Below are 14,647 nucleotides of genomic sequence, written 5' to 3'. Positions count from 1 at the left end.
AGAGCTTTCTGACCCTGCATAGACAGCAACGCAACTGACACATTCAAGGCTTAGAAAGGTAAGCAATTAATAGCAGAATTCTCATTTTTGGGTGAACTAACCCTTTAATAGATTTCTATTTCAAATAAACACTGTTCTCTTGAACTTCATCAAAAAATCCAGAATAAAAAATATCATTATTTTATCCATTCACCATCAGCCATAACATGAAAATCAACCAGAATTGTAATATCGGTGTATCCCTTTGTATTTTTCTGTAAAAAAAACAAACATACATTTTGGTGACAGAAATGTTTTGTTTAGAGAAGCATCTGAGTCTTAAGTGCCACTCACAGAGTTGGAGCCTGGAAAATCATATCCACCCATGACCTTCATGTAAGCCTTCTCAATGAGCGACACCCAAAGTTCATTGTGATTACTGGAGTAGGAGCAAAGCAGCTCGCCATTGCGATCCACCGGGAGGAAATCGTCAATAATCACCTGACAGAGAAACACACACCTGAACTATGACAACACAATCCTGAACCTGTTCATCTTCAAACAATGAAGACGACAATAGAAAAAACTGCAGTTTATTTGAGGAGGTGGGGCTTAGAGAGGTTAAGCACCTTTCTCGGGACGCCGTTAATGTGCAGTTTCACCATGTACTTCCCACAAGGGTTATACTCTGGCTCTCCTTTCCTGTTCTGTGGGTAAATGATGCTACATACAAACACACAAATAAACATTTTATCATTGTGGATACCACCCAATGACTTCTATAGTTCTTGTTATACAATTATTATTAATATAAATAACAGTAAATTAGAGGTGCTTGTTCAGGAATTTTTGACATTCCAGCCTGAGGACACCTGACATTCTCAAGTTGATTCAGTCATGAGGCATCCAAAAAGCAACTTGAAAATTAGTGTAAACAGTAAGGTCTAGCACACCCATTGTACCTTGTGATTAATTTTTTGTTGTAGCGTCTCTCATATGCTGCACTGATGGCCAATGAGGCAACGAAAGAACAGTCTGACACAACCGTCTGCAAGCATGAACAAACAAAAGAACATTACATAAGCTTAAAGTCACATGAGCAAACAACAGAGCTTTCTGAATGGCAAAACTGCTTTAAATAGTATTCAAAACTTTTACTGGCCAAGTTGTTTCCTGTTAACCGGCTGCTAAAGTTTGAATGAGAAGCAGAGATGCATAAAGCGTGACCTGCTTGATGCTGAAGCTGGACACAGTGTAGATCATGGTGGGGTTATTGCAGATGTCATCAGGTCGAACCCAGCGTGAGAATACAGCTTTCTGCTTTGGCGACAGAGCTAGTTTCCCACATTTGTCCCTATTTATAAACAATCATGTCACCCAAATATTTTGACAGTGCTATATTTCACAGTGTTATAAGACTACTGCTCTTCAATACACTACTGTTAAAAAGTTTAGGAGGGGTAAGATTTTTTTAATGTACTTGAAAGAAGTCTCTTATGCTCACAAAGACTGCATTTATTTGATCAGAAATATGTTAAACAGTACTATTGAAAAATATTATTACAAATGAAAATAACTGGTTTCTATTTTAATATTTTTAATTGTAATGCATTCCCGTGATGGCAAAGCTGAATTTTCTAAAGCTTTTTTAATATCAGTGTTGAAAATGGCTGTGCTGCTTATTATTTTTGTGGAAACAATGATATAGCTTTTTTTTCAGGATACTTTGGCGAATAGAACTTTAAAAAAAGGAGAAAAAAACAGCATTTATTTGAAATAGAACTCTTCGTTTACTGTCACTTTTGATGAATTGAATGTCTCTTTCAAAAAAACTAAACAAAATCCTACTGACCCAAAACTTTTGAGTTAGTGTAAATCTAAGCAAAATACAGCTGTTGCAGAGTACAAAAATACCAGTGGATGTCAGTGAAACAGCTGCACTTGTTCAAATTGCACTCATAGATAAAGTACTCACGAGAATGGAACAGGAAACGCAAAACGTTCCCTCAGGTCAACACTCATGAATGGAACATATTCAATTCCATTTATCTTAGAGGTCTTCCTGCAAAACACACACAAAAAAGAAAAAACTTAAGAAAGAATATATTTTAAAAATATTTACTTTCAAAATGTCAACGAACTTATATGCATTATGTTGAAACAATGCTAAACAAAAATGCAATTGTGGCTGATATCAATGAGACAATTTTTTTTCATGTTGTGGCTGATAATCAATAAATTAAAACCCATATTATAAAATTATATAATGTTTTGTCCAAATAAAATAAATTAAAAGTCAATTTAGGCATCACAACATTATAAATGCACAGCATAAAAAAAACAGATATTCATTTTGAGATTGACAAAAGATAGATTTAATACTATAATACAATTATTAGCACTTTTGTAAGATTAACTGTAGTGAGTGTGAGATGCCAGATAAAGGTGCTAAAAATGCACACAGGGGAACTGAGAAAGCACAATTAAATATAAGACATCATGTTTGCTGAGCCTACCTGAGCACCTCAATCTCCTCTGCTGTGTAACGTTGACCCTGCGGCTCACTGGACTGCACTGCTCGGACCGGCTGCGCTTTGTCCTGGAGGGAGAAGTCTGGGCCCAGCGGAAAGAACTGCCTCACCTGAGCAGGGCCTTTGGATGCAGAGGAGGCAGCCTTATCCTGGTTTGCTGGTTTACTAAGAGAGTCTTTCAGTCCCTCTGCCCTGAAAGATGAAAAAAAGATGAAAACCAAGGATTATGGGTAAAATGTGCATTGCACTGATTGTGCATCATTCTATTTTCAAATGTGTGATAGTTGTGATTCTCGTAATATTCTATGGTTATCGTCAATATGCCATAACTGCTGTATATACTGCTGTTGTTTAAGTGGTATTTCGCACAAAACATTCATGATACACTGGAGTATTAGTATTTTAGCATTAGAGTAAACAGTGTAGCACCTGTCCAGAGCCTGCCGAGCAAGCTGCTTCAGTTTCCCCTGTAGTGCTTGATCTGATGTCTCATTGGACTGTTTGGGAGAGAGAAAGAGTTCAAAGATTACAGGGCTTGGCTCAGTTTCTAGTTACAGAGGAGCCCATATAACCGGCAGTGAGAGATATGAAACCAGAACAACCAACTTAACACCACCACCTGTTTCAAAGACTGACAACTATTGCTTCAGAACTGCTGCTAGTATCTAAGTCCACATGTATAGTTATGGACGAATTATAGAGTTCTTTATATATATACTACTGTTCAAAGGTTTGGGGTTAGTACAATTATTTTAGAATTATTTTATAAAAAGAAAATACTAGTACTTATTTGAAATCTAACTTTTTGTAACAATGCAAATGTTTCTACTGTCACTTCTGATCAGTTGAATGTCCCCTTGCTTAATAAAGATATTAATGTCTTTGAAATTAAAGGTTTCAAAGACTGACAACTATTGCTTCAGAACTGCTGCTAGTATCTAAGTCCACATGTATAGTTATGGACAAATTATAGAGTTCTTTATATATATATACTACTGTTCAAAAGTTTGGGGTTAGTACAATTATTTTAGAATTATTTTATAAAAAGAAAATACTAGTACTTATTTGAAATCTAACTTTTTGTAACAATGCAAATGTTTCTACTGTCACTTCTGATCAGTTGAATGTCCCCTTGCTTAATAAAGATATTAATGTCTTTGAAATAAAAAAAAAACCCTATTGACTGTTCATTGACCCTTTTTTGAGACTTTTGAACAAAAGAGTATGATCAAACTCAAAACATTTCCCCTTATGTGACGACTCACCGCTTGAATACACAACTCCACAGCTTGTGTATAGAGCTCAATGGCCTCATCTGCGTTTTCCTTCTCATCCTCTTCAAAAGCCTGTGTCACCAGGAAGTACGCCCTCTCCAGATCCAGCTGATGCTTACTCTTCAGAGGGTCACTGCTCTGTGCTTGAACTAATCACAGGGATTCAGTCAGTGAACTAACACATTTACAATGAATGGAGACTTAGGCTTGCAAGCTTTGAAAAGTATGAAAGTGAAAGTGAAGTGACATGTGGCCAAGTATGGTGACCCATACTTGGAATTAGTGCTCTGCATTTAACCCATCCAAAGTGCACACACACAGCAGAGAACACACACACACGGAGCAGTGGGCAGCCATTTTTGCTGCGGCGCCCGGGGAGCAGTTGGGGGTTCGGTGCCTTGCTCAAGGGCACCTCAGTCGTGGTATTGAAGGTGGGAGAGAGCGCTGTACATTCACTCCCCCCACCTACAATCCCTGCCGGTACGAGACCTGAACCCACAACCTTTTTGGGTTACGAGTCCGACTCTCTAACCATTAGGCCACGACTTCCCCCAATGGAAAAGCACAATAAACGTTATCCATAAGACTTGTGTACTATATTCTAAATCTTTTAAAGTCATACGATAGCTTAGTGTGCGGAAAAAAAACATATATTTAGCCTAGGTTCTTATTCACTGAAAATCATGAAATCTGCCTCAATTATGTCCCATTTTTGAAATTTTTTTAAAGCAGTGGTTCTCAACCTTTTAGACTCCTCCATTGTCCAACAGACGATCCCAGAATCTCAATCAATAAGTTCATCAATGAAAAAATATTCATATTTCAAACACTGAAATGCCAGAAACATTTCAGTGTTTCTGGCATTATAATTAAGGTTTTAAGCTCACTGACTCTAGTCTGTTCCTCACACAAAGCTGACATTTAGAATATTTTCAGAATATTTGAAATACAGCACATGACTTGTATAGGACACTTTCATTATACTTTTATGGCCCTTTTGCATCCATTTTGAAGCTTGAAACCAATCATTATTAAAAAGAGCAACCTATACAATTCTTTTGTGTTCCAAGGGAGAAAGTCATAGAATATTGCAATGACCTAAAGATGAGTAATTAATGAGAGAACATTAATGTAGACAACTCAAATGTAACGCTGTTCTCAAATGACATAACACAAGAGAACGAGAAAGAGAATTGCGTTTAACAGTGAACTAGAAAATCTGACAGCATTAATTTGTGATTCCCAAATGCTGCGTATGTCACACCACTTTCAAATGAGGTATGACCTATGCAAGCTTTCTAAAGGTTGGGCCGCGGAAAATATGAGCATCATTTCTTCCATCTACAACAACGAGGAGGTTTCACTTTCGTTGACCACAGAGAATGGTAGAAAACATTCAGCCCTAAAGAATCAACTTTAAAGAAAGTGTAAATCATGATACTGAGCATCAATAGATAAAAACAGCTTTATGATGAGGTCATATTGGTATTACACGTAAACTGACCGGCACTGAGTAGAGTCTGTACTCTGTCCAAGTACTCGTTTACTTTGTCTTGAATGTTCTCTAGCTTGGATCCAGCCATGCCTGCATAGATGAGAGCCTGGGCAGCCTCCTATTCAGAACCACAAAGAAAATATGAATATATTTATTCAATATTGAATATACTGTATATTAATATATTAATTTAATTGGGAAAATTGTTTAATGGCAGTTATTGCCATAACATGGAACAAGCTGATAATTCCATTAAAGAATAAAGCCTTTCCAGGAAGTTTAAAATCAATTAGCCTTAAATGTCAAATAGGAGAATCGTACCTTATAGTAGAAAACAGCTTCATTGTATTTCCCCTTCTGATCATGCAGTACAGCTGATTTGGCAAATTTAATAGCATCGAGTTCAAGAGCTGTACAATCCATAATTGACGTTTAAAGGCTGTTAACGGAGTTCAGCTTCACGACTATATGGCAAATCATTTTAACCTGTTCTTCATCATAGCAGCTCCGAGGATTTGCGTTTCTTTCTCGACTTGAACTTCCCGACCTCGAACTCCGAAATAAAATAAAGGCAAGACTGAAAAATATCGATTTCAAGGAGCTTTCAAACTTAGTGACTTTAAATAAGGCGTGAAGACACAACGATTTAACTTGCTATGATGGCATCAAAACAAATCCTCAAGCCCGCTGTACTTCCGGATGCGGTGGGCGTGTACTGAAGTTGTCACGACACGTCATTGCTTTCAGAGCGGATGCCGTCCGAGTCATTCTGTGAATCGGTTCCTTCAACGAGTTCATTTCAAAGAACCGGTTCAAAAACAATTCAGTGGTTCTTATTTCATTCATTGCGTGGTGCCCCACATCCCTACCTCTAATATTACATGTTCTAGTCTAAAATGTTCCAGTAATGCCGCATCATGCAGTGAAGGTGATCTTCCTAGACAGGGACACATACAATTCATTAAAAAAACAATGTCATTTTGAACGTACGTATATTTAGGCTATATTTGTATATTTAACTATTTACATATATAGGCTACAACCGTTTTAATATCCCCGGTTCACCCTAAAAGTTTTTATATCTTGCTTGTAACTTTAATCAAATAATGAACAATGAACAAATAGTTCGAACTACTTTTGTAAAGCACTCCACTGAAAAGATCCGACCCAAAGAATGATTCATTTACGAATCGGACATCGTCGTGATTCGCGTAGAAGAGTGTGGGAAAATCCACCACTGTCCCCCAGAAATGAGTAAAATGCTTTGGAATTATTTTTGAAAACTTTAAAACTTCCCCTATGATTGGAAATATCACGGTCATGTTGCAGCTGTTCAGAAACATCTGTACACAAGCATACACGTGTCAACCATTAGCTTAATTATGCCCCATAAAACTGGATGTGTAAAATCTGTGCACAGTCTTTATTTCTCAACATCAAACAAATCAAAATCTGAATGAAAATGTTTGTGAAAATGCCATTACAGCAACACAGTCTAGCCTGTATTATTTTAAAGTTTACAAAATAATATTGTGTTTTAGTTTTTGCCAATAGCCTATCTATCTATCTATCTATCTATCTATCTATCTATCTATCTGTCTGTCTGTCTGTCTGTCTGTGTCTAGTGTTTAAGAAGCAGACACTGGCAATGATATGTGATTTAGGCCCTGTTTACAGCTAGTTTCACAGTGTCGAAATATTCCACCTGTGAACACATCCTCTGCACACATACATAAACAAACACATCTGATGCTGTGTTTTTAACCCTGAAAATTTTGATATGAAGGAGCTGTTGGCCATAAAATGTTGTTTTCATAGTATGGAGTATGGACTTGTAAACTGTGACCTCCTAGTGTTACAAGACATGTTAATCAAGTCTGTCTGGACTTCATTATCTGGTTGTTGATCCTCTATGTGGCTTTCATGATTTTATGAGAAAAAAACAAGGAAAGCACATTCTTTGACTTTATTGTTTATGGTGAAAAAGAAATTAATAAAATAAAATTTCAACACTAACAGATGCTGTTAAAGATTTTTAAATAATGCATATTTTTAAATACTGTCAAACTGCTTAGCAAGGCACAGTATGTATACAGATATCCACAGCAGACGCATTCACTTAGTCTTTAATCTCCTGAAGTCTATTTCAGATTAGACATTAGAAGACCATTACAGCTGGACATTAAAGTCTATAGTCCATTAAATGCAGACTGTAAAAAAGTGACTTTTCTAAGACTGTAAACACGTCACTTAGAAAAAATAGTGTGTCTACATTCTTCCTCTGATCTAAGAGGCATGACAATGACTTGATGTTTAAACATGTCAAAACATTCAGTTTTTTTAACTCAAGGCAAAGCTTGCAAAAAGAAAAAAAAAAATTATGGATTTCTCAAAATCCATCTGTGCATTTGGTGTGAAACTTAAATATGGTGTTTTTGTCTGTGTATCCTAATTAAAAACTGCTGCAAAACAAAAAGCTATATTTAACTGTGTGAGAAACATAAAATCGCTGGAATTTGTTAGCACTATATAAATCACGGCTCATTGGTTAGCCATGAAAATCACTTAGGCAACCCACTGGGTGAATTTCTCAGTAAAAACAGAAAGATAGCAAATAGTTATCAAGAGTGACTGAGAGAGGGAGGGATATCTCCAGGCATGCCTCCCCTAATCAGCTTACAGCCCCATATGGTCGACATATTGGATCATTTCTGTTAACATGCACTCTCTGGGTGGTCTTTTAGACAGACTCAGAATACACAATTCATTTAACAAAAAAGAAAACTAAAGTAGATACCTGAAGAGTTTCCACAAAAAAATTTAAGCAGCACCACCGCTACTTTATAAGAAATGTTTCTTAAACACAAAATCAGCATTTTAGAATGGTTTCCGAAGGATCATGTGACATTGAAGCCTGAAGTAATGGCTGCTAAAAAAAAAAAAAAAAAGCCAGCAGGAATTCACAGAAAGAAATTAAATTTTTTGGCCTTATACCTCTTTCATTTGTACTATTTATACCGTTTGTGTTGTTCTATTTTTGCCATTGTACATCTGGCCCCAGGTCTGGTATCTGTTAATCTGCTTGCTCTAAAACTAGGTCCCACTTGTGTTGTTCGTGGTCCAAACTGACCTGAAATGTAACTTTTTATATTTTCAGTAAAATCAATGTAATATTGTTTTGTTCCATAATATTTGTTCTTTTTTATTTTGTATTTTGAAAGAATTTCATGGTACTAATGAATATTTATGCAATAATTATGATAATTTTTTCCCCCATTGAAAAAAAAAAAAAAAAATGTCTACGATTTTTTTATTACTTTTCAATTATGGTAGTATTTCATGTTAAAATAGAGACAATGGGCCTCATTTATCAATCTAACGTAGAAACGAGCGCAGATCCGTGTGCAAAAGTCAATTTACGACAGAGTTCACGTGTGATTCATGAAACATTCGTATGCCACCAACCTCATCGTACGAATGATCGTATGTTGATAAATGTGGCGGCAGAAAACAATTGTCATTTGAATATCACGCCCCTAAAAACACCCAGGTTTAGAAGCCTCGCCCCAAGAGTTTACGACACGCAGAAACGAAACCCGGCCAAAAAGACGAAGTACCGTAATCTCGTGAAAGAGAAATTGATCTTACTCCAAAAACACCTGTTAACATTGTGATTGCAAACAATTAGGCTACATTAATTTATGTAATGTATATGTATATTAAAATACTGGTAAATATAAACAGCCTATTTAGTTCCCCTCACGCTACAACAAATATTTTCAATTTAACGGTATTCGGAACAGAACAAGAATGAAAAAATAAGTAGTTATAAAATTATATTTTAAAGTGAAAATGAAGCAGTCAGTCAAGTTTACATTATTTAGGAAAATAACTTCCATTTTAATAAAAAAATATATAACATGATTAATGTAACCATTTTAAAGTCCCCCTGTAGTCAAAAATTGTATCCTTTAAAACTCATCTTTGATCATAAAAATGACATATTTAAAAAAAATTCTTGTGACAATAATTTTCCAGGAGCTTGTAACACTCCAAAGAGAAAGGAAAAATTTAAATCGCATCATATGACCCCTTTAAAATATTCAATATTTTTTCCACCAGATTGTATTAGACATGTAGAACATGTAAAACTGCTCACTCTCAGCAGTCTATAAGATTTAACACTCTGTTGTAAGCTACGCACAGTTCAAATCTTGCTTTGCATGTTCTAATTTTTAATTTTAAAGTCCCCCGTAGTCAAAAATTGTATCCTTTAAAACTCATCTTTGATCATAAAAATGACATATTTAAAAAAAATTCTTGTGACAATAATTTTCTCATGCCTTATTAAAATAGCTTGAATGCAACTCTACACCCTTGCCTCATTTATTATACGCGGATCTATGAATATGCAAATTAGCCCCGCCTCCACTCAGTCACACCGCTGCAGCGGGTTATTATTCAAGTTAGCGGTTCTAAATACAAATAAATAAGCTTATCCTTTAAAACTCATCTTTGATCATCAAAATGACATTTAAATGTTTTTTCTTGTGAAAATAATTTTATCATGCCTTAAAATAGCTTGAATGCAACTCTACAACCTTGCCTCATTTACTATATCTATGAATACGCAAATTAGCCCCACCTCCACTCAGTCACACCAGCCAGCGCCTCCTGATCCACTAAATGAACTGTAGTAAACGCGATACAATGGCAATGGCAAGTGGAAATATTAGTTTAATTAAGTCATATGTGTTTGAACCAGAAATAAGCTGGTATGCTCAACGTAAGCAAGGAGACTGATGGCTAACTTCGTGAGGTAACATTATCTGTTTGCGCTGCTTCGTACACGGATAATGACTGATAAAACTGTTTTTACTAGCGGACAACTACAGTGGATACTGTAACGTTCGTTAAATTTACTTACTTGACGATGTTGTGTCCTCAAAATGCCGTGAAGACTCAAATGCAGCCAAGTTTGTGATTCCAAATCGCGCCCGCGAACACGTGTGACGTGCGGATGTCAATGCGGGAGAGGTGCGTCTGATTCCGGGCTACTTTTACACTGCTGCCGCGGGTTATTATTCAAGTTAGCGGTAAAGAAATGCTTCTATTACCTCACTGGCCATCGGAGCGAACCAACCCCGTGACGTCACACGCGGTGGTACTGCAAGATGGCGGCGCCCTTGCTTCAAAAGCTATATCAAAACAACCTTTTTTCTTTAAAATGGTTACATTAATCATGTTTGTTATATATTTTTTTAATCAAAGCGGAAACCACTTTACTAAATAATGTTAACTTAACTGGCTGCTTCACTTCCACAAGGTAGGCTATAGTGGCATTCATTATAAATGTCAAGCAAAACTGAAATGGCATTGGGCTCACGAGTCTCTCATACCACAAGAATCCAAATGTTTCTATTTTTGCCATATTTGTAACATTTGTTTGCATAACTATTATTCATTATGTGGCCTAAACATGGCTTTATACTTCAGTCATGTTCTAATATCCGTGTAAAATCATCACATGCGCAAACATTTTTGTTTGGGCGCTGCACGCTGATTTTACAGTGGACCTTTTAAAATAAACAGTGTAACTTTTATGTTTGGTTGACTGCATTTTAGTTTGATGATGAATGTCTAAGATGATTTTTCCTTTTGTTAATCTGTTAATTATATTATAGCCTATATATATAGTTATATATTTTGTGTGATCCTATTTATTTTATTCCTTTTATAGATTCCTTAATTTCTGTTTTTCTCCTTTCACAGAAGCGCTGCAGGTGCATGATGCTACGATTGGATCTTCATGGTCTTGTTTATGCTGCTAATCACGCATATAAAGCTAAAGCCCTGTACAAAACAGCAACAACAAAAAGACATTCTAATCTTACTGGTTAACGATCGACTAATGAGCTTCGTTTGACGGTCAGGAATATAAAAATGAACAAAATGCTGTCATTCTACAATCCTCCACCGTATTTACTATGCTCTGCCCAAGTTCAGCTAACTCAAAAACTTGCGTCCACGAGCTGAGACCAGGGGCCTCATTTATAAAACTTTCCGTAGATTTCATCCTAAAAGTGTACATTTGGCATACGCACAAAAGTTTTCAGATTTATAAAACCAGAACCTGTGCAAAAATCCTTTTATAAATCCCTGTCAGCGGAAGATTGTGCGTACATGCCTCCCCAAAATCACCATATATGGAGCTTACAACGCCTAGTTTTCCTATGCATAACCTAATTTGCATATCATTTCCGTGCATATTCCCATCCACGTGAGACCATGTTTAACACCGTCAAAAGTACAAGACATTAGGAAAATATGACATGCGGACTAAAATGCAATTTTTACGGTACACTATATTGCTAAAAAAAATCATTCACTGTCTTTGTCTTGTTTTCGAATAAATATATCAAAATGAATGTAAAAACCAAATTGTATAAAATACTTCTCAGAGAATCTTTTTAGAATAGAGTGGATCTCTTTCTTTCCACTGGCCAAAGCAGTATATAATTGTTTTAAACAAATGAAATGTTTTAGGATATTTAAATAGGCTATAGTTGAATCAGAAAGTCGTGGCCTAGGTTGTGGGTTCGAGTCTCGTACCGGCAGGGATTGTAGGTGGGGGGAGTGAATGTACAGCGCTCTCTCCCACCTTCAATACCACGACTGAGGTGCCCTTGAGCAAGGCACCGAACCCCCAACTGCTCCCCGGGCGCCGCAGCAAAAAAAAAATGGCTGCCCACTGCTCCGTGTGTGTGTTCACGGTGTGTACGTGTTCACTGCTGTGTGTGTGCACTTTGGATGGGATAAATGCAGAGCACTAATTCTGAGTATGGGTCACCATACTTTGCCACATGTCACGTCACTTTTTTATTTTTAGAAATACGGTGTGTGTAAATAAGTGTACATAATTGTCTGACGCGTCAGTGACAAAATAGTATAAAAAAGAAACGTGCAAATCTTATCGTTTGCTTCAGATTCTATCCTTCAATCACAATGCTATTTTCATAATGTTCGCGAAATAAACACCTCCGTGCAGCCTTGGTTGTGCAGTAGGCTAATATATTCGGACCTATTTAAACTTGCCAGTGAACCGTTCGACCACCGAATCCAGCAGTGTCTGCCACAATATCGAAGTAAGTGTGCATTGTTGATGTTCTTGCTAAAAACAAATTCTCTTAACATGAGATCTGCAATTTAAAGAAACATTACTATGTGCCTAGCAGTCCTCGCTGCCATTAAAACAGCATGCAACAAGAAAAGTGATTAAAAAACAGCGCATCCAATACAAATTGGTCTAAATTTTTTGTTTAACTTTTGAATAATGACTTTATGTAATGTCAATGCTTAACTCCATTAATGAGCAGAATATTTAATCTAAATGTGTTTATTGAAAGGAAAAGAGAGTCTGAAATCATTAGGCTTCGTTATTAGGCCAGTAAAAGAGTGCGTATGCACGGTCTAGAGTACCCGTACGGTGCGCACGTTTACGCTAGGTTATTTTTTATCAATCTCAATATGTATGTGGAAAAAACGTTTATACATCATGACATAAAAAAAACACACAAAACCCCCCACAAACATTTCAAAACTAAACATTCAAACTAAAGGTAAGTCTGGTGGACATTGAAATAATCGTAATAAAGTAACTTTTGCATGATAAATAATTTTAGGACTGTGTGAAACCTTGGCCTTGAACCAAAAACAATCCAGAGCCAGTAATCTACAAGCAATTCAAGCAAGCTTCAGAAATGAAATATATATATAATTAGTATCTAAATTAATCTGAGTCACAGTTGCCTTCTTATCTTATTTTTGATTTAGGGACGAAGCTATTTTAATCCATCAAAATTAAATTACTGTTTATTATTCATCTATTCCTGGCCTCACTTGTACACTTTATGTCCTATAGGCCGATTTAAATCCAAACATTACATCCATATTAGATATTAACTTCGATTATTCTCTATAAACGTGCAAATTCTGGAAATCTTCAAATACAATACAAATTGCAATGGCAACAGCAGCCAGTTAATATAACATCTGTGATCCAGGAAGCATTCCCTCAGCTGGGCCATGACAAAAGTTCACTGTTTAATAAGAAAGTCATTTGTAATATCTTATGCCAAGGAACTATGAAATAGTTAGTTGCTGCTGTAATATTGTCTGTGTTAACATCACATTCTAGGCCAAGGATGCTAGAAAAGACTGTTATCCAAAGTAACTTTTGGCAGCAGACAGAGTCTGCAAAGGGGAGAACTGCTCAGTGCCAGACTTTGAGTGATTAACATTCTCCAATCAGACACATTTGGAGTATGAAGTCATTAAGCTGGCTTGAAGATAATCTATATATTATGGGCTAAAGCAAAAAGGACAAACAAGAGATGCTTGTTCAAGAGGAAAACTTTCGGACTTTGTCAGGGTTAGGAAATTTGCAAGCTGATAAAGGAGTTCAAGACTAAATTTCCAGGAATTGCTCAGTGTCAGGTTGCCAGGGTAAAGGCGGCGGATATCAAATAAACTTAATAAATTCACTTGGGGAAAAAAACCTCTTTACATGACGGAGACAGGACAAAGAAACTGAGGAAAACCCCCTACTGTAAGATTATCAAGCAATGCGCAGTGCATTTGTTTAATAAAATTGAATTATTATGACATCTTCATTTTGGCCTTTACAATCTTGCAAGGCCTCATGCCATATAGAGAAACTCTTCTCTGGAAGCCATAAGTCATTTGATTTGATTGTTTATTAGCTGTATGACAGGGAGCTGGTAAAGCATTATATTAAACATGTTTGTCGAAGACATCATTATTTTTGATGCCAATAACTGAAATTACCACTTCAGACACTACTGCTAAATCAGAAACATTTTTAGGATCGTCTGCCTCACATGTTTTCATCTCTGAGTAAGAGCTACAATTCCCTTTTATGAGACTAGAAAATCCGCTGTCAGACACAATGTCTATTTTGTCTGTTTATCCTGTTTTTATGTTCAGTAAAAATTTTGTTTGTACTGTCCTACACAAATAAACTAACAACAACAATTGCATCAAATGCCTAATCTGTGTGTAAACATACTGATCTTAAAATAGATGCATACTGTATGTGAGAACTGTCCACTGTTGGTTTCTTAGTTTGTCCGGAGGGTTTCTTCAAGCCACAAAAGCAACAAAATAAAACTATAAATCAGTGAACAATGTTTAGAGAGACAATAAACTTCCATGTCGACATCTGAAATAAAACAATCCTGCCAGACAGTATTTTATTTATTTATTAATTTATTTTTTGTCAGTGAGAAACGGTGAGAAAAATGTCTAAATATCTTCTCAATGGAATGTATATTGCAAACCAAATTATT

The 14,647-nt window shown here is 36.2% G+C and overlaps 1 protein-coding gene across 1 annotated transcript in view; it reads right to left on the bottom strand.

Moving 5' to 3' along the window:
- The window catches only part of capn7 (calpain 7), a 13,888-nt gene extending 7,860 nt beyond the window's left edge, over window positions 1-6,028 (bottom strand). Inside the window, exons 1-10 of the mRNA XM_016276600.1 lie at window positions 5,601-6,028; window positions 5,289-5,397; window positions 3,776-3,933; window positions 2,940-3,007; window positions 2,496-2,702; window positions 1,955-2,041; window positions 1,207-1,333; window positions 942-1,027; window positions 609-702; window positions 334-480 (exon numbers count right to left, since the gene is read on the bottom strand). Coding sequence (XP_016132086.1) covers window positions 334-480; window positions 609-702; window positions 942-1,027; window positions 1,207-1,333; window positions 1,955-2,041; window positions 2,496-2,702; window positions 2,940-3,007; window positions 3,776-3,933; window positions 5,289-5,397; window positions 5,601-5,702 — 1,185 coding nt within the window. The 5' untranslated portion in view covers window positions 5,703-6,028. The remainder of the gene's footprint in view (window positions 1-333; window positions 481-608; window positions 703-941; window positions 1,028-1,206; window positions 1,334-1,954; window positions 2,042-2,495; window positions 2,703-2,939; window positions 3,008-3,775; window positions 3,934-5,288; window positions 5,398-5,600) is intronic.
- Between the last annotated feature and the right edge of the window lie 8,619 nt (window positions 6,029-14,647).

Source organism: Sinocyclocheilus grahami, unplaced genomic scaffold (genome assembly GCF_001515645.1).
Source record: "Sinocyclocheilus grahami isolate Dianchi unplaced genomic scaffold, SAMN03320097.WGS_v1.1 scaffold104.1, whole genome shotgun sequence".
NCBI lineage: Eukaryota > Metazoa > Chordata > Actinopteri > Cypriniformes > Cyprinidae > Sinocyclocheilus > Sinocyclocheilus grahami.
The sequence above is the reverse complement of the archived record's forward strand: the minus strand, read 5'-3'. Positions and strand labels throughout refer to the sequence as shown.